At 38.7% G+C, this 20,592-nt stretch overlaps 4 protein-coding genes across 7 annotated transcripts in view; 1 reads left to right on the top strand and 3 right to left on the bottom strand.

Annotated features, from left to right (window-relative positions):
* LOC113667784 (sacsin) overlaps positions 1-5,915 on the bottom strand; it is a 28,777-nt gene extending 22,862 nt beyond the window's left edge. For both annotated transcript variants that reach the window (XM_089182246.1, XM_089182247.1), the window contains exon 1: positions 5,780-5,915. The gene's annotated coding sequence lies outside the window, so the exon portion shown is untranslated. The remainder of the gene's footprint in view (positions 1-5,779) is intronic.
* LOC113674648 (uncharacterized) lies at positions 149-3,329 on the bottom strand. Its single transcript, XM_027191135.2, has 3 exons — positions 2,917-3,329; positions 2,509-2,810; positions 149-2,307 (listed from the first exon to the last, which is right to left on the bottom strand). The coding sequence occupies exons 1-3, from the start codon at positions 3,200-3,202 to the stop codon at positions 1,138-1,140; spliced, it is 1,758 nt and encodes a 585-aa protein (XP_027046936.2). The 5' UTR covers positions 3,203-3,329; the 3' UTR covers positions 149-1,137.
* Positions 5,916-6,346: 431 nt separating the features above from the next.
* LOC113667786 (coiled-coil domain-containing protein 13) lies at positions 6,347-14,416 on the bottom strand. Of its 3 annotated transcripts, none has more exons than XM_027183639.2 (13): positions 14,123-14,416; positions 13,579-13,653; positions 13,161-13,266; positions 11,775-11,914; positions 11,447-11,533; positions 11,018-11,131; positions 10,797-10,901; positions 9,873-10,046; positions 9,309-9,485; positions 8,062-8,702; positions 7,638-7,748; positions 7,057-7,260; positions 6,347-6,663 (listed from the first exon to the last, which is right to left on the bottom strand). In XM_027183639.2, the coding sequence occupies exons 1-13, from the start codon at positions 14,312-14,314 to the stop codon at positions 6,498-6,500; spliced, it is 2,292 nt and encodes a 763-aa protein (XP_027039440.2). In that variant the 5' UTR covers positions 14,315-14,416; the 3' UTR covers positions 6,347-6,497. The 3 variants fall into 3 exon arrangements, with proteins under 3 accessions (XP_027039440.2, XP_027039441.2, XP_089038374.1); XM_027183640.2 differs by having other exon boundaries at positions 11,018-11,104; positions 14,123-14,392; XM_089182248.1 differs by lacking the exon at positions 7,638-7,748 and having other exon boundaries at positions 14,123-14,392.
* LOC113667787 (serine/threonine-protein kinase Nek8) lies at positions 14,406-20,434 on the top strand. Its single transcript, XM_027183641.2, has 4 exons — positions 14,406-15,431; positions 16,713-17,144; positions 18,180-18,298; positions 18,941-20,434. Exons 1-4 carry the CDS (start codon positions 14,576-14,578, stop codon positions 19,628-19,630), a joined length of 2,097 nt encoding a protein of 698 aa, XP_027039442.2. The 5' UTR covers positions 14,406-14,575; the 3' UTR covers positions 19,631-20,434.
* The last annotated feature ends 158 nt before the right edge of the window (positions 20,435-20,592 follow it).

Genomic DNA, 20,592 nt, shown 5'->3' with positions numbered 1-20,592 from the left:
CTACTGTTGTGTTAGAATATTAAGTTATTGGAGTGTATCAGACATGCTTGTGATATAACCTTTCAAACTATTATTGGACAGATGGATTTTCATAATCAGGGGGACATTCCATTTTACAGTTCCATTGACAGCAACTTCAGCCTCAGTATTATGTAATATATTCTTTATCACAGTTCATGGTATGTAAAAATGTACACAACTACAATATTGCATTAACCAAGAGAATTTAAAAAAACTATTTCTTTTATGCTGGAGTTAGTTAACACAACTTCAAATTGGAATATTATTAACTGCAAAGTAGTAGTAACAGTATCATTGTAAATGTTATTGCCTCACATGTTTATTATTTCAGTATTCAGTTGTCATTGATGACATCATTTAATTCAATTAATCATTTGCATAAGCATATATTGTACAAAAAAGTCAATCATTTCAATAAATCTGAATCAACTTTGATGAACTTTTTACCATAGCCACATCTCTTGTAGTCACAAAGCGTGAAGCAAGCTGACCTCATTTAGTGTAGTTGAGCTTTTTTAGTTCTGTGCCCACAAGAGACTGAATGGAGTGACAACAAAAGAACTCAGACCACTTTAATAATCAGGCCCTTATTGAATACCAGTATTTCTAAGTGCATGCACAATTACATTTCTCTTCATTGTTCTATTATTGCTAGTACTACCACATAAAACTCTGCATTTTTTTGTAAAGAGTTTATAGCAGTTTTTCACAACCTACTTTACTGTGAACTCCAAGAGGTTTTTGCAAACAGCACTGATTTAACATTGGACTGAAATGTCACAGTATAAACTACCTATTTGTATTTGAATTGATAATCATAACTAACTTATCTTTACTACTACAAAGTAATGGTGTGTTTATGATGCACACACAGTTCTTAGGTTTATTCTGAGAACATGCACTTATGAACTGTATACATTAATGTACTAAAAAGCATCAATGCACACCATTACTGTACTTCATGCAAACCCCACTCATTTTCAACTGTAATTTACTTATTTACTTAGTTTGCCTACAAACTTATGGTACATCAAACATTGCAGACCTATGAAAATCTGGAACTTGTCTCGTTTGAAAAATTCATCCTTATTTTTTGACAGTAGATGTAAATCAACTTCACATTTGAGGCTCAAGAAGAGGAGTTAAAAAGTTAGTAAGATAAGCACATACAAAAAATATTTGATCGGCTACGTGTGCTAAACTCAAAGGTAAAGTACCTTCTAGAATATGATAGTTCTTTATGCGACCAATAGCACGCTCAACATGTATCCTCACTGATGCAATGCGGGCTGTTTCCTGGACTTCATCAGCTGTCAGCTGGTCTCTGATGCCCTTAAAAGGTGGGATATTCAGGTGACAGCCTGGTGGCAAAATACCACCAATATCAAATCCTCTGTCAGCCATTACATTGTCCCCAGGTTCTAATAAGTGCATCACTCCTGATTGTTGTGTGATTTCCTTGTCAGAAACACGGCCACCCCATAGCTTTGACACAAATGTCACTTGACCATTTGGTGATATTCCTACTAATACTTTGAAAGTGTTATGATGCTTGTAGTTGGACCATGTCTGTGACTGTGCAAGCATTGAAGATGGAACTTCAACATAAAGCTCAGTGCAATCAAGAATGATACGAGTAGTTGGATACAATCTAAACTGATCAGGCATGTTCTTCCTTACAAGATACTGTGAAGGAAAGGGAAATACCAACTGCAATTCTAGCTTTAGAAAGTTCACCCAGGTACAAAATATTCTGGAAAATTGTCCAGGAGATATTCCAAACCTACTTGCAATATCCTTAACAAAGAGACCAACTTTCAATCTTACCAAAACCATAAAAAATTCAGTAAGTGGTGAAAGTTTTCGCTTTGGCCCAGGCTTTCTTCTTCCCTCTTCTTGATACGCATATGAATCTGGTGCATTGCATTTATTCCAGTATTGCAGCTTTGCAAGTTTTTCTTTGAAATATTCATAAAATCCTATTAAAGTCTCATAGCTTGGAAAGCCAGTGTAAAATGTAATTGCATCATTGTCATCTTTAAAATTATCCAGTTTAAATTCACGATCTTTGTACTCCTCTAGTTCTTGTTGTAGGTTGCCAACTTTCTTTTGTAGATTATCAACCATCTCAGTCTGTACTTGTAACCTTTCTTCCATAGTCAATATGTACTCAGTGCTGTTGTTTGGTGACTTATTCAGTTCAAATGCATAGTTATGGTCATGAGAAATAGGTGCACAGTTGGACAGCAGAGGCCATGAGATATCAGTTTGGGTTGACACATCACACTAAAAAAAATATGAAATCAAAATTAAACTGGTTTCAACCTATTTACACAAACTAGCTTTTTCATGTGATAACGTAGGTTGTTTGCCATGTACATTAAAGAACATTGCAGCACAAAGATGCAAGCTTTATGGTTATTTTAGGACAACTTTCTAAGGTTTATGCATAATTAACTATGGTTAATTAATTATGGTTTATGTTACCATAAGTGAAGGCAAGCATTCTGAATGAATTGCTTCAACATGAAACACTTCCTGGTCCTCCGGTTCATTCGAATTCTGAAAGGTTTCGTAGCCCATATTTACAGTCGTATTACATGTTGATGTGGTGGTTGTTGGTTCGGTTGTTGTCCCTTTTGAAGTTGTGGTGGTTGTTGGTTCGGTTGTTGTCACTTTTGAAGTTGTGGTGTCTGTCGAATTGACTGACATTGGGATTCGTAGTTTTGGTGACGCTCTTTTCTGTTTACAGATACCAGACGTCCACCGAAATATCGATGGTTCAGCTCCTGAAATGAATATATTTTATCAGTTCATTGTGTTTATAATTTGAGAATGGACTCGTTTACGTAAAGCAGCTACAACTTAGCTGAATCAACTTATATAAACTCTTACCATCACGTAATCTACTTCTACTTCCTCCTGGACGTTTGAAGATGTCACTAGCAGGAAAATGCTGTTCGCAAATAACAGTATTTGAAGTAACTACGAACCCATCTCGACCGTTGTGTCTCTTGATAAGGTTGCACCATCGCTGTATTAATGAACGCTTTTTCGGGAAGTGAAAAAATCGCAAGCCAGACGATTTTCCAGTGCGTAAATATTCTGTATTCGTACATTCAGAGGCCGCACACTCCTTTCCTCGTCTCGCTTGCTTCTTTCTAGTAGTTTTGTGCTCCATTTTCGATTATATTAGCGATTGTGTGGTGAACAGACGAGATGCGACTCAGGATAAGCCTCACTTTCGTGCACCAGCGTGAGCCTTCACGGTCTTAGTCAGCGGATGTTCCGAGTGACCCTAAAAGGGACTATTGTGGTACCAAATTGATATCTCTAATAAAAACATGCTTCAAAACCTTCCTACTTTGCTTTTCATTTGCAACGCTGCCAATTCATCAATAATAGCCGGCCACGAAGATAATTTGAATAAAAATGACCCTTACTAAGAATTCGAGGGTTAAAGAAAAATAAAAACGTGGGGAGTAGGGACACTGGATCTCTTGGTAGGGATCTACCATCCGTCTTTATAAATCCTGATCCTATTTCAGACCAGAAAGATCCATTTCCACTTTGGTTTTCAAACCTAACGTTTGAACGTTGCACTTGACTTACGAAGCGATTACGATTTGTTGAAGTGAAGCGTTCATAAACTCTGCATCAATGCCAAAGCCAAGAATAAAACTCACACGAGAATTCGTCTGCTGGCAAAAGGAATTTTTTTCCTGGTTGCTATATCATTCATCGAGTGTATGTGTTCGCGTAGTTCCGTTGAAAATCATTGTTTTTTTTATGACCACAAAGTTCAAACTCTTGACCCATTTTCTGAAATATTCTTTGGGCTTTGTTTTACATGTAGAACTCGACGGGGCATCCTAATAATATACAGTTTATCATGACATACAGTATTTAGATGTCAGCCGCGGAACTGACAAAGAAAACTGAAATGATGGGTAGTTTGCGTTTCACAGTCGATAGGTTCGAAGTTCGGTAACATAAGGTTTAGTCGCTTTGGTATTTTCAGTTAGCTACACTTTTATGGGAAGTATTTTTCTTTTAGTTGATTATCAGATAAAATGCATGTTGATTTCCTAAGCTTGAATTGCAAATTGAGATGCTTCTAGTCGCTTATTAATGTTGTCTGCGAATGAAATACCGCGGAGGAAACACACACATAATACATCTGCATATCAATCAATATTCTTTAGTTTCTAGCAATTCATCGTGCGCATTTTGATTTCATAAAAAGGCTTGAGATACAAGGTGGCAAAACACAACGAAACGCAGTAAATAGCGAAGACAACATCACCAAAGATGGAACGAACCTGCTTTCAATGCCTTGCGTCTATTGCGAAACATTGGTCTGAACTGCGTTTAATTATCATAACATTACGGAATCGCGCCCATTGAAAAGCGTCGCCCGAGAAAAGTGGGGTACCCATGATGCTTTGCGGGCGCAATGATCTAGGAATGAGGTTGCAAACGCTCACCGCCAACTTCGGTCGCTTTAGATCTGAATTGACAAATTCCCAAACGGGAGTTGTAAAATTTCGCTTTGCGTCCGTTTAGAGACAATGGAGATACAATTGGAGCAATTAGCATTGTTTCAAAGTGACGAAATGCTCTTTTCGTCGGTAAAGAGCGAGGGCCGCGTTTGCATATCAAAAGAGCGTGAAGTGTTCATCCGTAAGCTTATGAGCGTGAGCGTGCACCTACGTGGAGCGGGAATCTACAACGTATACTTAAGCTTTTCGAAAAGTAATTAGACTACCGACGTGTTATCTGAAACTGACGGCAATAACGGGCCAAAAAGGAAGGTAAAATTCCGCACAGCCCCACACTACATTATACGTTCAGTTCTTGGATAGAGTGACAAAAACAATACTTTACCATTGGGAAAACAGATTTGTTTTACGATAGTATGGGGCAGTACGGAAATTTTACTAAAAGGAATATTTCTGTGATGTTTTGCTTTCTTGGCGAAGTTAATGGTCGAACCTCGCAAATCTGCCGCATTTGAGTCTTAACACAAATTGAAAACCCGGCATTTGAAAGGTAATTTAATTTTACATCTGACCGATTTTTAAACAATATAACCTAATCAAGATAACGCCACTAATTACGTCTATTCTTCTTCGATGAAAAGCGCTACGTTTCGGTTGTCTGCACAAGAAACAATACTTTCGAACACTGCGTACACGGGGGATTACATGATTGACAGTCGGATTGACAGGCCTGCGTGAAGTTACGCATGCTCTCTTTCTCTTTTCTAGCTTATTTGCATTTTCCCGTGCGACGTTTTTCAATGGGCGCGATTCTGTAATGATGTAAAATGATCCTATAGGTTAGTCGCATCCTTACCTCTGCCGTAGCAATCCCTTCCAGCCCAGACAGGCCAGATGAATCTAGTCGTACTTTTCTTTGCGATATTTTGCAACATACAAGTTTCTAACTCATCTTCTGTTTCCTTTCTGACCAAAATCAAATAAAATTAATTTTGCAACGACTCGTCTTCATCACGTTCCATTTTAGCTTCAAAACATGCTGGCGTCTAAAAGTGATTCGCCCGAGGAACAGAATGATGATTTAACTATTTGAATCTCCAGAACAATATCTACTAGCTAAAATGTAGTTATGTGTATAATATTGATTTGATTCGACATGGCGTCGCTCTGGTACAATACACCGACAAACAACATGATTTTGCCGCACAGAAATCTTTCCCTCTCAGGATACTTAGCCATGTTCACATGTTACTCACCTTTGTATAAAACAGACGAAGTAGTCCCAACCGACTTTCAATGATTTACGGAAACGTTCTGTCTTGATAGGGAATGAAGACCTTCTTCGAGTAAAGTAAATTCTCGGAAACTGTTGGGTGGTTTCCGACAATACATTTCTGGGAAAACACAGTCATTTGCATTTCACGTGACCATCACCGATCCAAGATGGCGGATACCCGGAAGTGACATTAGTTTGTCTTGTTACGCACCTCAAGAAAACCTTTGCCTCGCAAAATCGTTTTCGTTCTATGCATTAATAATTCTTTCACCATAAAATGTGGTTCAAAGGGGATGGAAGTATCATTCCTGGATAAAGATATTGTGTCCTAAAAGGAGAATTTGAATCGTACGGCGTTCAATTAGCGTGTTTACGATGCTGTCTGCATGAAAGTACGTGAAAGGTGATAGCAAGTCGCTTACAAACTCTTCCAATTTGCTGAATGTTTACAAGGATACCTGTAACGATTATTGCTTAAGTAGCTCGGGTAAGAACCAAGACTATGAACTTTCAAATTAACCGTGAACAAAAAAGCAACGTCAGGAAGTATTCAAGAGTCTCCCAAATATTTTGCTTTCTATATTTTACCACAAGAAACAAAACATGAAAAAACAGACATAAGCGATTGAAGGCTTGATCATGTACATAATAATATTATCTGGGTTGGAGTATCAAGTCCAAACACCAAACGGAATACATTAGCTGGGGGCGGAGTTCTGTCTAAATTGTCTCAGCCCCTGCAAGAAGATCTTCTTTGTTTGATCGATCATCTCTTGGTAAAATTTCAAGTCCTCTTCTTTGGCTTTCAGTGTGGAACTGAGTGCTTCTTTCAACGCGTCGTTTTCGTCTGTCTGGATGCTCAGCCTACACCAGAAAACGAACAGATTCTATCGATCGAACCTGATAATTTTCATGTAAGGTTACGGCCGAATATGACCCTTACCGCAAAGAATTCACAGTATAAACGAAGGAAGCTTTCCCCTCACTTAAGGAAATATAAGACAAATCTCGAATATCGTATAGCGTCGAAGTTCGGACACAAAAACACAGTCATCATAAAGAAAGCTAATGGCTAAATTAAGGTACGCTCCTTAGTACAACAGCACTATCAAAATTTTGGAAAGCTTTTGGGGTTTGTTCCTCATCAGAGCGAATTGTTACACAAGGTAGAAACTGACTACTTTGTTCATTTGACAATGCCGTTGGCACACCACGGATTTACTAAAATCGACCGAGTGAGGTATTCACGTTCCTTACCGAGTTGTAAGATCGTCCAAGTCCTCTGGTTTTCCTTGTCTTTCCTGTCCTGTGCCCCCGGACCCATACCCTTTGCCCCGCCCTTTAGCCACGCCTTGTCCCGACTGGACTCTACTCAGCTGCTTCTCCACGTGAACGACTTGACGTCGTTCCTGTTGCCATTTGTTGATAGCCTCTAACTCACTGTTTTTAGCTTCATCGACCCTGAAAATATAGCACACATTTATATAATAAATCCAAAAGCAGTTAGCAAATGAAATTTTCAACATATGACCTCTCCTTTTCATATAGCGAATTTTACGTATGAAATAGAAAAGGAAAAAAATAACCAACGAACGACGGTACGAAAAGCTGAAGGGGAAAAGTGTTCTAGTTCCGGTTGCAGGAAGATCGTGTGGCCCTATCTGCCAGCTAAATTGCTGAACGCCTGATTGACAATCACAGTAACCCCTACTTGTAAACCGATTTTCACCTTCAACACTTTGCAATCAGTTTCTTATTCACCGAATCATCCGTTAGTTTCCCAAACCACCGCAAATCCTTCGCGTTCCTACTGTCATAAATACCTTTGTGTAAATTACCTTTTCTGCAAGAGAGTAACCAGTTCTAGGAGCCGATCCCGCTCAACTTCAGCCGCCTGACACAGGGACTTGCTCTCATGTAGTTGAGATTTTAATAATTGGATCTCTTCACTGAAATAACCAAAATTGAGTAAAAACCAGCGGGCTGTTTCATTCGAAAGTAAATTACGACTAAACAATGTTATAAGGAAGCCACTGGTTTACAAAATTTGAGGCAGTATTCCTGGTGCAGCTCTCAACTTAGAGACACAACAAGATTTCTAAGAGACACAAAAAGGAAATTCTGCGTTGATTGGTTAAAATTCTGCGAAACATCGTTTCTTGCTAGCCGATGTGGAGTTTTTCCTTTTCATTTTCTCATTCATCCTTTTGCTTTTATTTTCTTTCTTGCATAAAGTAACCAGTAGTACCACTTTTTACATACCTGCCTCCAACACTGTTCCGGCGTCCCCTACTTCCACGTCCACCATTTGGTGGTGTGGGGGGCAACTGGTATCCCTGTGCTGAATTCCTTCCCGACGTGCCACTCGCACTTCCTCGTGACATCACGTGTCGCCGAACTGGACTGCCAGGAACGGATGGACCTTGGGTCCTAACAGGCCCTTCTGAATGATACTGCGAAGGAGTCACCTGTCTTTTATTTGACATGTAACTGTTATGTTGAAGTCCTGCTCGCTCGGCCCTCTCCACATGGGGCCCGTTGGATAATGTTCCCTCCACATGGCCGTTTACCGGTAATGGTCCTTTACAGATCGGTTCATGAGGGGCAGCATTTTCAAAAATATTGTTATTCAGCCTTTCTTCATTTGTCGGTAAGTCCTCTGTACCACATGCTACAGATATTGTCTCGCGCTCGCATAGCTCCTTATATTTCGCGTTAGTGTTTTGCAGAGTTACTCTCGCCTTACTGAGTTCCTCTTCAAGCCGCTGTATCCGTCCATCTCTTTCTTGGCATGCCAATGTAAGGTGTTCTATTTGCGCCTTGTCTTGTTGATTGTTCATTAGTTTAGGGGGTGAGGAAGCTCCCTTTTTAGTTACTGCACTCTTCAGCTGTTGTTGCTCCCTCTAAAACAAATGATATGACTCCAGTAAGTTTAATTCCAAGATAACACCGGAGTTAAATCATCTTACCAGGAACATTTGCAATCCAGAAGCAATCGCCACTCACAATGTCGGAGGAACATACCCTCTTCTTATTTCTTATTTCTTATTTCTTATGGTTGTTTGACTCCATTTTGAAAGGAACGGGTGCAAGCCCCAGTCTGGTAACTTTGCTGTGCTCTTATAGCAGACATTTCACTCTCACAATGTATCTCTCCACTATTGAGTACATTGGACAGCCAGATAATAGTCATTTAGCGAACTCGGAAAATACATGTACTAACTGGGGTTGTGTGCGATGAACTATCAAGCCATGCAGCAGAAGGAGCGAAACTCCTTGCCGTGTTACGCAACAGATAGATCGATTGGCTCCAGTATTTGTTATTGATACTGGGCTCGTGAAGTTCAACCCCATTTGTAAAACACTACCAGAGAGTTCTTCCCAGGTAAATCTCCGCTAACCAAAAACACGTAGGTTGACCGCGCAGTCAACCTTTGCTGCACACGCGCAAAGTAATTACAGCAACAATAATAAATACAAAGAGCTACGCATTCAACCGTTGAACAGACCATAAGAGCTGCAATAAGTTCATCATCGTGAGCTCCTTTCTCCAGTAGAGTTTGGACTTGAGCCTTCAGTCCCTTTAGTTCACTAGCCAGCACCTTATTGCGCGCTTTAGCTGCGTCGTGTTTCTGTTGTAACTTGGTGTGTTCTTGGTCCAAACTCTCTAACTCCGCCTGAGTTTTCTATCAAAAAAAAGTATCATGTACAATATACCAACGAAATATAATTCTCAACTACTCGAAATTGAAGTCGTTTCTTTCCCTCCTTCTAAGCGCATGAGCAAAGAATAAATACGTTTACGTCGAGTATGTTATTAGAGACATTTAGATGACACGTTAATAGGGAAATACAAATAAAAAAAATATAGCACGAGAAGCTCAATTTTACACATAATGAAGCAAAGTTTGAGGTGTTACTTTTATTTGGCGTTCAAGAACCTTCTCTAAGTTGCAAAATGAAAAAAATGCTAACAGATGGTAACTTATGTTTGTCATTGTGCCTCTGTTACGCTATACTGAGGCTATTCCCGGGACCCCTCTTTTTGCTATGATTTTATATACGTCTCTCACCTCTTGCGCCTCCTTACGATCTTTCTCGATCTTTTTTAACACCGAGCGATGTTTTTCGTCATACTGAGAAGGAGCGCTGGATGGTGACATCATGGCTGATCTCAGAAGTATGTTGTTTGATGTGGTTGAGCTGCTACGAGCCACCTGACTCAACTGTGCCTTTAACTCTGTAACCTGTCGAGTGGCATACATGACCAACATTCAGAGTCTTAAAATAGCTGAAGAGAATGTTGCTCTCTTTGCAATGACATCTGCAAATAATTAGACATTCTGGTCTTCTCGCATGCTAAGAACGATAAACCACAACCCCCTTCTCCAGCATCTTCTCTTCACTGGTTAGCAGGGGACTTTGAATAACTCACGCATTTCTCAAAAGAAGAGGGGAACGTAACTTAAGTTGTTGTGGTCTGCACTTGTTTCAAAAAGTGGGGGAACCAACAATTTTTTAAAATTGTCATATGCTCGTGGCCAAAGAGTTCCAAAAGTGTCGTAAAGCGCCTTAGAGAGTATTAGTATGGATAATGTGCTATAGAAATGCCTCATCGTTATCACGACCTTTACAACTTTCTATTCCATTCTCAAACTTATTAATAATTCATGCTGATAAAACAAAGGAAATTACAACCGTGAAGGAGGTTTGGATATGTGATCTTCATTATCATAAAATTTGGCGAACTTTTGCTTTGATTTTCTCCAAGAATTATTAATGGTTTGAGAAGCTATATCAAACATTCGAAAGGGTGTTTCATCCGATATATAAACACCTTGAAGTTGGTTAAAAAAAAACTCGGCTGCGCCTCGTTTTTTCAACCTCTTCTCGGTGTCAGTTTGGATATCGGATGAAACACTCGTCCTCGTGTTTGATATATTACTTGTAGCACTAAAAACACCTGAAGTTAAGAAGAGCTTTAAGACAAATTTTACCTTGTTTTGTAAAGACGTGATCTGCTGTTGTCGTCCTCTCCAACCACTGGAGTCATTCAACAGTGTGGTGATGTTGAAACCATCCCCAACCTCCTTTGCAAGGACCTTAAATGAATAAAAAAATAAAAGAATAAATACGCCAACATTAACTGAAATTACACGACACTTTAAGATCGTAAAATATTTGCAGATGAAAAACCTCAATAAGTGAGTGTTCTCACCTTGTGTGCAACCTTTAAATCTTTCTTCAGTTTATCACATTGATTCCTAAATTCTGCCACTTTATTGTTTGCTTGGTTCAGTTTGTCCTGCAGAGAGGCAATTTCAGAACTGTCCTACAAAACAGATGAATCTAAGGTTACCATCACATACTGCAGGGTGCTGGTTATATATAATTCATTTTCTACACTGTCTATCACTTTCTGTATAACATTACAATGGAACACTACTAACTCAAACTCAGTTAACTCAGTAACTCAAAACAAGAGCTGATTTTGATCATTTCTTATCACCTGACTTGAACTCCCTCCCTCCCCTCCACCCCAACTCAAACCATTTTTTTTCCCTTAGGAGTTTGGTTCAACAAGGTTCAGGGTTTTTTCGTGTGAGTTCAAAAATTTGTATATGAATGACTTGGCAGCTACCAGTACCTTTTCTGAGTCTGATGACTTTGATTTAATTTTGCGCTCTTCACCAGGCTGTTTTGAGTTACTCTGCAGACTTCCTGAGGATACCATCTGGCAAACAAGAAAATGAAAGTTGTCCAACAGTGCAATAGAAGTTGAAGAGTAAAATATTTTCCACTGATTTGCATTTGATAATTTTAAAAGTAGCATATTTTTACATTACTGGTAAGCATCTAGTCAAGTCTTTCAACAAATGTCAGCATGCATTAAAGAAAGAAAAAAAAATATGTGCTAGAGTTACCTATTGTTTAAGAGTGGACAGCTCTCATGCTACTATATCAATACAATGTACCTCTCTTTCCATCTCTCTCATCTTCTTCATCAGTTGCCGTACTTTGTTTCGTTCACTTTCCAAGTCTGCAGTCAGGTCTCTGTTCTTCTTTGACAGTTCCATGATTCTACCAGCAGCAGTATCAGCAGCCACTCCAGTGCCTAAGAGAACAACAGAGTTACAAAACTCAAATAGAAATTCTACATAAAATACACATATTTATATGCCATAAACCATAAACCATAACTATATGCTGCATATGATAGAAGAGTGCATGGATTCTTTACTGTCTCCTGCTAACCAGTACAAAGAAGATGCACAAGATGAGGCCTGCAGTTTTTCATCCTTTCCAAGAAGACTAGAATGCGAACCAATTGTGCATGTCATGACAAATTCAGTTATTTTAACCCTTTAACTTGCAAGATCTGATTTTTAATTCTCTCCTCTAGCTGCTACAGATTTTCTTGCAAACTAGTTATGAGAATTTGGTAATGAATCAAGATAACAACTTCTGCTTGATAAGTTTGAATTTTCTCTTTGCCTTTTCACTGGATAAAGTACGGATATTATGGGGAAAAGTTACAAGTTAATCACTTCTGGGAGTTGAAGGGTTAAGACCCAGAGTGTTGGTTTGGTCTGGAGCTTAAACCCTCGAAATACTGCACAGCAGTTAGGCACTCTAGAACATGAAGTAACCAAGTGCAGTTAAAGGGTTGCATGGACAAAAAGCCCAAAGTGACTGTCAAGAGACCAAATTGAATACAGCTGCAGATTCTTCCTTCAGATTGTTTTATAATCCCTTGTAGAACACAAGGAGAAGCATACGTTTCCTCAAAAATCATTTGGGGCCTCTACCTTTCCTCTACCTTTCCTTGAACCACTTAAAATTTAATGACTGAGGATTGATCATAGAGATTTTTGTTCTGACTAGTCAAGCAACACATATTTTGTAATAAAATCCCCTTTTGCCAGGTGAACATGCTACTTGAAAAATAGCTGCAAACCAAGTTTCTAGATAACTTAATCAATATTACTTAAAAGTGTAGCAATAGGGCAGCTCCGCCATCTTTCTGTGAACTACACACAACCCAAAATTCCTCTATTTGCTCTGACAAAGAGCTAACATTTAAAACATCAGCTTTAGAAGCTGTCTCCAATAACCAATTCTTATTATCAACTCAGTTGCTAAAACCAAATTATCTTACAGTTCTCTGTAACAATGCAGCCCCATTTTTTTAAATAATAATTATACACTATACCCCTTCTGACAGCTAAATTTATCTGAGAATAGAGACCAAATCTGAAATGCTGCCCAAAAAATCAGCAATTGACTGGCTTGAACACCTGAAAAACCTTCATTCTATACTGAAGCAACATTTATTATGTCATTGTTAAATTAGTTTTTACCTGCCAAAGCCTTTTTCTCTTCATCTCGAGCTTTTCTCAGAATCCTCATTTCTTCATCTCTCTCACCAAGAAGCTTGTAAAGTCTTCCATTTTCATCTTTAAGAACCTGTATGATTTATGAGAATGAGTTTACGCAAATGATGCCCTCATCTGCTCAAAGAAATTTTATTCTTGTAACCAAGTCAAGATGAAGGACCTATCTGGTAGAGCCTTAATCTAATAAAATGCCATGGACTAGTAACAGGAAATCTTGAAATCCTACTCTAAGATGTCAAAACCATTTTTAAAACACTGCCTGACTGCTGGTGCAGGGGTCAAGAGAAGAAATTTTTTCTGCAGTATAATTTTTTTTTTCTGGATTGTACTAAGATTCCAGGATAGCAAATAATTTTGGATTTTTACTTTATAATCAACTCACCCTTATAGTGTCTTTCAAGTCTTCAAGTTCCTTGTGTATGGGTGCCTCTTCCCCAAAAGGCACCTTGGAATCAAGCTGAAAGTAACAACATTTGTAACTTTTAAATTTCAGCATAACAGAGGTACAAAAAAAACCCTTTGACCCCTAGGACTGACTAAAACAAAATTTATCTTAACAATATCATCCCTGAATCAAAAGTAAGGTCACGAGAGTAAAAGATAATGATAACCAACTAAAGAAGCTCTCGATTGTTTAACAAATTCTCTATGTAAGCACCTCAGGAAATGTATGGAGAACAGTATGGAGAATATGCGTGTTGATTTTTGGGTGTAAAAGGTCGATAGTGTAATACTAAAATTATTTTTTATTAACAGATCCAAGTTACGTTCTGGAATCAGTACAAAAAGACCGCTCATTTTATTCTCCAGAGCAATAGTGTTCCCGTGTACAAATTGTGAGCAAGTCGAGAATGAAACTCCAAGTTAGTATGCTTATTCTATATAGTACTCAAACTTTGAAATTAATCAAAACAAAACTGACATACTTTTAAGTCCAAATGATCGCTTTTGTAGTCATGTCCCCAGAAGCCTTCAACCGTTGTAGCTTCTTCATCGTCCCTTGATGTATTGTCAGAATTCTTGGTCTTTCGTTGTTTTCTGGCGAGAAGCTTTTTCTGCTGTTGTTCCTGTATTAGCTGGAACTGTTGTCGCAACGATTCGGACGCGTCCATGCTCATATTTTCAAAAGGTTTTTAGAGGTTTATTTTTAGCCATGTTTATCCGACATTTTGTTGCCAACAGACAAAGTTGTCGTACTCAGTCTTCTCTCTGATACTACTTCAAAGTGAGGTTCGTCAATCAAAACATGGCGGAGATTTCTTATCGTGTTACCGTTTGATAGCAGATTTATTTAATTTTTGCCCTGTTTTTTTTTTCTCCTCCGATTTGTAGTGAAGAGATTTAAAATTGCAATATAAGTCCTTTAGTCTGATGAAGGAATGGAAAACTACGAAAAAATCAAGAGTATTGGTCGTGGTGCTTACGGAACTGTATATTTGTGCAGACGAAATTCCGATGGATGCCATGTTATCATCAAACAAATTCCAGTGGAAGAAATGAGTAAAGAAGAGAGAGTGGCCGCTAAAAACGAAGTTCAAGTGCTTTCCATGCTGAAACATCCAAATATCATCGCATATCTTGAGAGTTTCGTCGAGGAAAAAGCGCTGATGATAGTGATGGAATATGCCCAAGGAGGTACCATGTACACCTTTCTCGAGGAACGCGAAGGAAAGCTGCTTGACGAAGACGAGATAATACGACTTTTCGTACAAATTGTGTTGGCTCTTTGTCACGTCCACCAACAAAATATCCTTCATAGGGATCTTAAGACTCAAAACATTTTACTAAACAAGACAAGGAAGGTTGTAAAGATCGGAGATTTTGGCATCTCAAAAATACTGAGTAGCAAAAGCAAGGCTAATTCAGTGATAGGCACGCCATGTTACATTTCGCCTGAACTGTGCGAGGGCAAACCATATAATCAAAAAAGTGATATTTGGGCTCTTGGATGTGTCTTATACGAACTAGCTACGTTAAAGAAAGCGTTCGAGGCGTCCAATTTACCTGCTTTGGTAATGAAAATTATGAAAGGGAACTTCATTCCAATTTCGGAAAGATACAGTGAAGATTTCAAGAATCTTGTTTTAAACATGCTTCAGGTGGACCCTGCTAAAAGGCCAACTCTGCGGCAAATCATGGCACAACCGCTTGTTGTCAACGCTTTGTTTAATCTACAAACTGATGTGGGACGAGTTCCATGTAACAGAGCGCCAAGACCAACGGCAGGAATATCAGGTGAACTTAATTTTTACTCTCATCTCAGTATAGAATTATGACAACATGGAACCTTTTTCTAACACCTTCATTTAAAGAAGTGGGAAAGTTTTCTGTATAACTCCAGTATAACCCCATACGGATCAATATCAGTATCTGGGCAACTGCCCACCTACCCCTCCCCTAACTCAACAACAGTCGATTGATAACAAGTAAGGGTTAATGTTGGGTTAGGGGAGGGGTAGGTGGGCAGTTGCCCAGATACTGATATTGATCCCTCCATACTATTCTCAGACAAAGCTTTAGTCCAAGAGGTTATGTCCTGCTCTCACTATTATTTCATCTATTCATTTAATTATCTTTTCATTTATTTATTCAGCACCATAAACTTTTCAAAGAGTAGTTTTCAAATATAAAAAAGTGGTAAGGAGACCTCTTGAAGCCATAGGACTTAGATTAACCTTTTACACCCTAACATCAGTATGTATATTCTCCTTACTGTTCTCTTTACATTTCCTAATGTGCTGGCAAGGAGAATTTGTTTAACAATCAAGAGGTTCTTCAGTTGATTATCATTTCCCTTATTCTCATGACCTTAATGTTTGATGCAGAGGTGATATTGAAAGGAGAAATTAGATGCTAATCACTCTTAGGCGTTAAAGTGTTCAGGAAGTCCCCTTGAAGAGACTATAAATTATGAGTTAATTATTTTTGTTAGGTGGAAATACTGAGGAGCATGACAGATCCTGACTGGTTGTCAATTTTGCTGTTGTGGTTTTTTTGTGTGTGTGTTATATTTCATCAAGGAATTGTAGGTGAAAATGAAGAATGTGTAAATGAAATTTGAAACTGAAGAGCATGACAAATTCTGACTGGTCATTTAGATTTTTCATTTGTTGATTCTTTTTGCTGTTGTTGTTGTTTTCGGAGTTTATTTTATTAGGGAACTGTATGCATAGAAGAGGAATGGAGTTATACAGAATCTTGCCATTAGTCTTGTCAAGTAATGACTTTAAATTCAGGAGAACCAGTCTTGACTGACTTTGTGTGAATGATTCCTTAACAAGAAAATTACATGCATAGGTTACCATAGTTATTGCAAGGCCTTGTTCTTTCATGTATGAATTGTGGATTGGTTTGTTGAACTGGTTATATGTGTTATGCAAGTTAATTAGTACATGTAGAATTTTGAAGCAGAAACCATTCGTGCTGGTCAATTCTGCAAGGCAGTTGTGCTGGGCATGTCTGTCTAAAGTACAGAAAATTACATGTAATGTTTAAAAGCTATTTTCCTATTTACAGCTGTCATACCTCCAAAAAGTGGACGATCATCAACTGGCAGCCGTCCCACAGGTAATCAAGTCTATCGCACCAGCTCCACAAACTCAGCATCTGTAATTCTTGAAGGACTTCCTGATTTTAAGCCACGAGAGCCACAGTATGTGGTGTACCTGTGGGGTGGTGGCATCAGATCACCAGCCAAACTGACGCTTCCGCAGCATGACTCTGACGTGGTTCAGGTAGCCATAGGCAGGGCACTGAAAACAGGGGTCTCCAAAAGTGGACGCATGATAATCTGGGATTCCAATAAAAAGGCAGTGGATGTTTCTTCAGATGGAGCTGAGAAGGGAAGGTTATTAGAAGATATGTGGGTACCAAGGTTCCTGGAGGGGCAGTCTGGAGTGACAATAGTTGAAGTATCCTGTGGGGATTTCTTTGTGGCTTGCTTGACAGGTGAAGTTTTTAATGACCCTCAGTGTCAGGTCCAAGCTTGTGCTAGTTATTTCTTCTGTAATTAGTGTTTATTTATTTTGTTCTTTATCTTTTTTTTATACCTCCATGTTGCAGTCCTCTTGTATTTAAAGCCAGAGTCTTTTACACATAGTTACTTTTCAAGTCAGTTTACCTAAAATTGTGCTTGGCGCAGTTCTCTATTTTAGAAGTCAATTTTCCAGCCATATATTAGGGGTTATCAATGAAAGTATTTTTTTAGTTTTGCTTCATTTTTATCCATTTTTGATGGCAGTCTCTTTATCTTAATCAGTTAACTATTTATATTTCTAGTTTTAACCTACCACTACCATTGCTCTGTAAAATAAAAGTATTTCAAGTTGAAAAGATAATGCTTTTGCGATCACACCCAGACCAGAGAGGTGATTGTGGGAATTGATATCATGCAGAAACTTAATCCACCTTACTAAATGGTGATTTGTGTTTCAGAATAATGTTTTTTTATACCTGCATGTTCATGATCACTTCTTGCACTAAGAGCGATTAATTGCTGTATGGGCTGTTGTATCTGAACGGCCCTTCCTTTCAACTTTATTGAATTGTCTTTTAAAACCCTTTGACTCCCAAGATCTGATTGCCTATTCTCCCCTATAGCTGCTAGGCATGAAAGTTTTTAGTAATAATGTAGTATGGATACTTGATGCATTAGACAGGTTAACACTACACTGATATTTTTCAATATTTTTGGGTGCAGTGCAAAATGTTTGTTATTTTAACCCTTTGTTTATTTTGTGTAAAATACAGTGAGTTAAGTTTTCAGACGTAAGCATGTTTAAAAACCTGTACTGTTGATCAAAATTGTAACCCCTTATGCAGCATTAGCGGCTCAGTTATAAAAGTTCTCCAATGTCCCTTGTGTTTATCCTTAGCCAAGTATTACATGTGTTATGTTTATGCAACAAGAGAAAGAGATGCTTTTAAGAGAAAATGGAATTGTCATTTTATGAAGTCCTAATGAAATCGTGGATTTGTTTTTAGATCGTGGAATCCTCATGACATTTGGAAATGGTATGCATGGTGCATTAGGACATGGAAATCACAATGATGTTGGTCAGGCCAAAATTGTTGAACAGTTAATTGGATTTGAAGTTAAGCAGGTAAGAAATATTCTACACCCATCAAAAATAAACAAACAAATAACATGATGGAATACATAGACAAAGCATGATATGAAAACAACATCATTTCTGGAACATTTTTAATGAAATATGAGGCCTGTATGTTATACTATCTTCATGATGAAAATCATTACAATGTTTACTTGCCCACCTTTCCTTTGTGTTTCTTCTCTTCATCATTTTTCCCCAAGAATGATTGACCACAATTATGTCTCACTCTAATTGCTATGGTAATTAGCACCTTGGTGGTACATGATGGTACATCTATAAGGTTTATAAAACATTTATAGACTCGCTCTTTGTGGCCATTGATAAACTGACCTGAGTTGCCTCACAGATAGTTCGCTTGGAATTCCAACTCATTCTTTGACAAAAATGGTATTCAACTGCTACATTAGGTTTCCTTGTAACCAACAGTGAACTCTTATGGTGGTTATCAGTATTTGATGTCAAAATTTTTTTGTGTGTGTACTGTGCTTGCGTGCAATAACTTTCGGAACCGTACCTTTTTACCACAGATTTATTCGATTGTAAATATGTTGTCAAAAAGTGCCCCTTATTATTACGTCAGCTGTTTGCTGAGTGTTACATAATTAAGTAATCTTCATACCGTATATGTAGGTGTCCTGTGGTGCTTCCCATGTCATGGTCGTCACGGCTGACCGAGAACTCTTCTCATGGGGACGGGGTGACAACGGACGTTTGGGGCTTGGAAACCAGCAGTCGTTCTCTCTTCCACAACCTGTCAGTCTTGAACCTGGTTTCACTGCCAAACAGGTCAAATGCGGCGTAGACTGCTCTTTTGTGCTGACATTGAACAACAGGCTGTTAGCTTGCGGTAGTAACAGATGCAACAAGCTAGCGCTAGACACTGAAGACCAATCCGTGGACGAGTCACATATACTGAGACCCATCACTTCCCTGCCCGTGATGGCCGAGCCTGTCAAGGCTGTCACCATGGGAACGTCACACACTGCGGTGCTAACGGACAGTGGTAAATGCCTGACATTCGGTTCCAATTCATTTGGCCAGCTCGGTTATGAACGCGAGGGAAGTTGCCGGGAGCCTAGAGTAGTTAAAGCTTTGGAAAACAAGAAGCTTACGTTTGTTTCTTGCGGAGACACTTTTACAGTTGCAGTAAGCAATGATGGAGAAGTGTTTTCGTGGGGGAAGGGTGCTAGAGGGCGGCTGGGATTGCAGACGGACGAAGACTGTGCCACACCCATGTCTGTTACTTTATCAACGAAACTGAAAGTCTTGTCTGTGTCGTGTAGCCACAGTACTACCTTGATGTGCGGGCAGGTGCTTTGAGTAACAAAACCCTTCTGATAGCTTGATTTCGGTGAGGCTCATTACTCGCTCTTTTCCAATTCCATGCAGCCTAACTAGTAAGGTTTCGATTTCGACACCTTGGTTACCTTTACTTGAGTTAAACTCACACTCGCACTGGGCTTAATATACACCTGCATGAGTACTATGTTAAGCTGCTGTCGTGCAAAGAGATGAACTGCCCTCTGAACTTATTAGCGCAAAGAGACAACCTCACAAGTACTTGAGACATTTATTTTTCAAAGTTATTCAAAGGAGACTACACACTAGTTCGGTAAATCAGGAAGGAATGCAAATAACTGTAGACTAGAAATATAATTAAATAATATTATTAATTATAAGAACGCAACGCAAATGATGAAGTTGAAAAAATCTGCCCTCTCTCTTTGCTTGTAATCCCCGAGATGTGAAGACTACAAGGTTGCTCTTTTTAGGTTCGAACTGTTTTTCATTTTGGTGGTAGGAAGCACAGGTAATGTGTACAATTTTCAAAGAGTACTCGTAGCTACATGCAAGATTATGTGTTCAAACCTTTTTCTCCGATGGAATTTAGGCCAAAGTTGCGTACTTTATCCCCGTGTTGTTGATTCATAGAGTCAGTTCAACCCCGTTGTTGAGGTACGCACATAGATTGTATGTTCTGCTATAGGATTTCTTGAACTACGCTAGCTCGAGAATGAGCTGAAGTTATTGAAGTTGAAGAGAAGTATTCCTCGTTTTTAAAAATTGATGTCAAGCTTTACTTTATCAATCGAATCCTGCAATAAAAGTTTCTCTATCATTTGATTTTCTTTTAATCCTTTCATTGGCTAGAAGCCCACCTGGTAATTTTCAAATGAGCGATTCTCAAATACTGAAAAAAAGGTAAAATTTCTTCCAAAAAGATTTTGAAGAAGACCGCAAAAATTGGTAGAGCGAGTGAAACGTGATTGACGGGGAAAATA

The sequence above is a fragment of the Pocillopora damicornis genome, chromosome 9 (genome assembly GCF_964200805.1).
Source record: "Pocillopora damicornis chromosome 9, jaPocDami1.2, whole genome shotgun sequence".
Lineage (NCBI taxonomy): Eukaryota > Metazoa > Cnidaria > Anthozoa > Scleractinia > Pocilloporidae > Pocillopora > Pocillopora damicornis.
The sequence above is the reverse complement of the archived record's forward strand: the minus strand, read 5'-3'. Positions and strand labels throughout refer to the sequence as shown.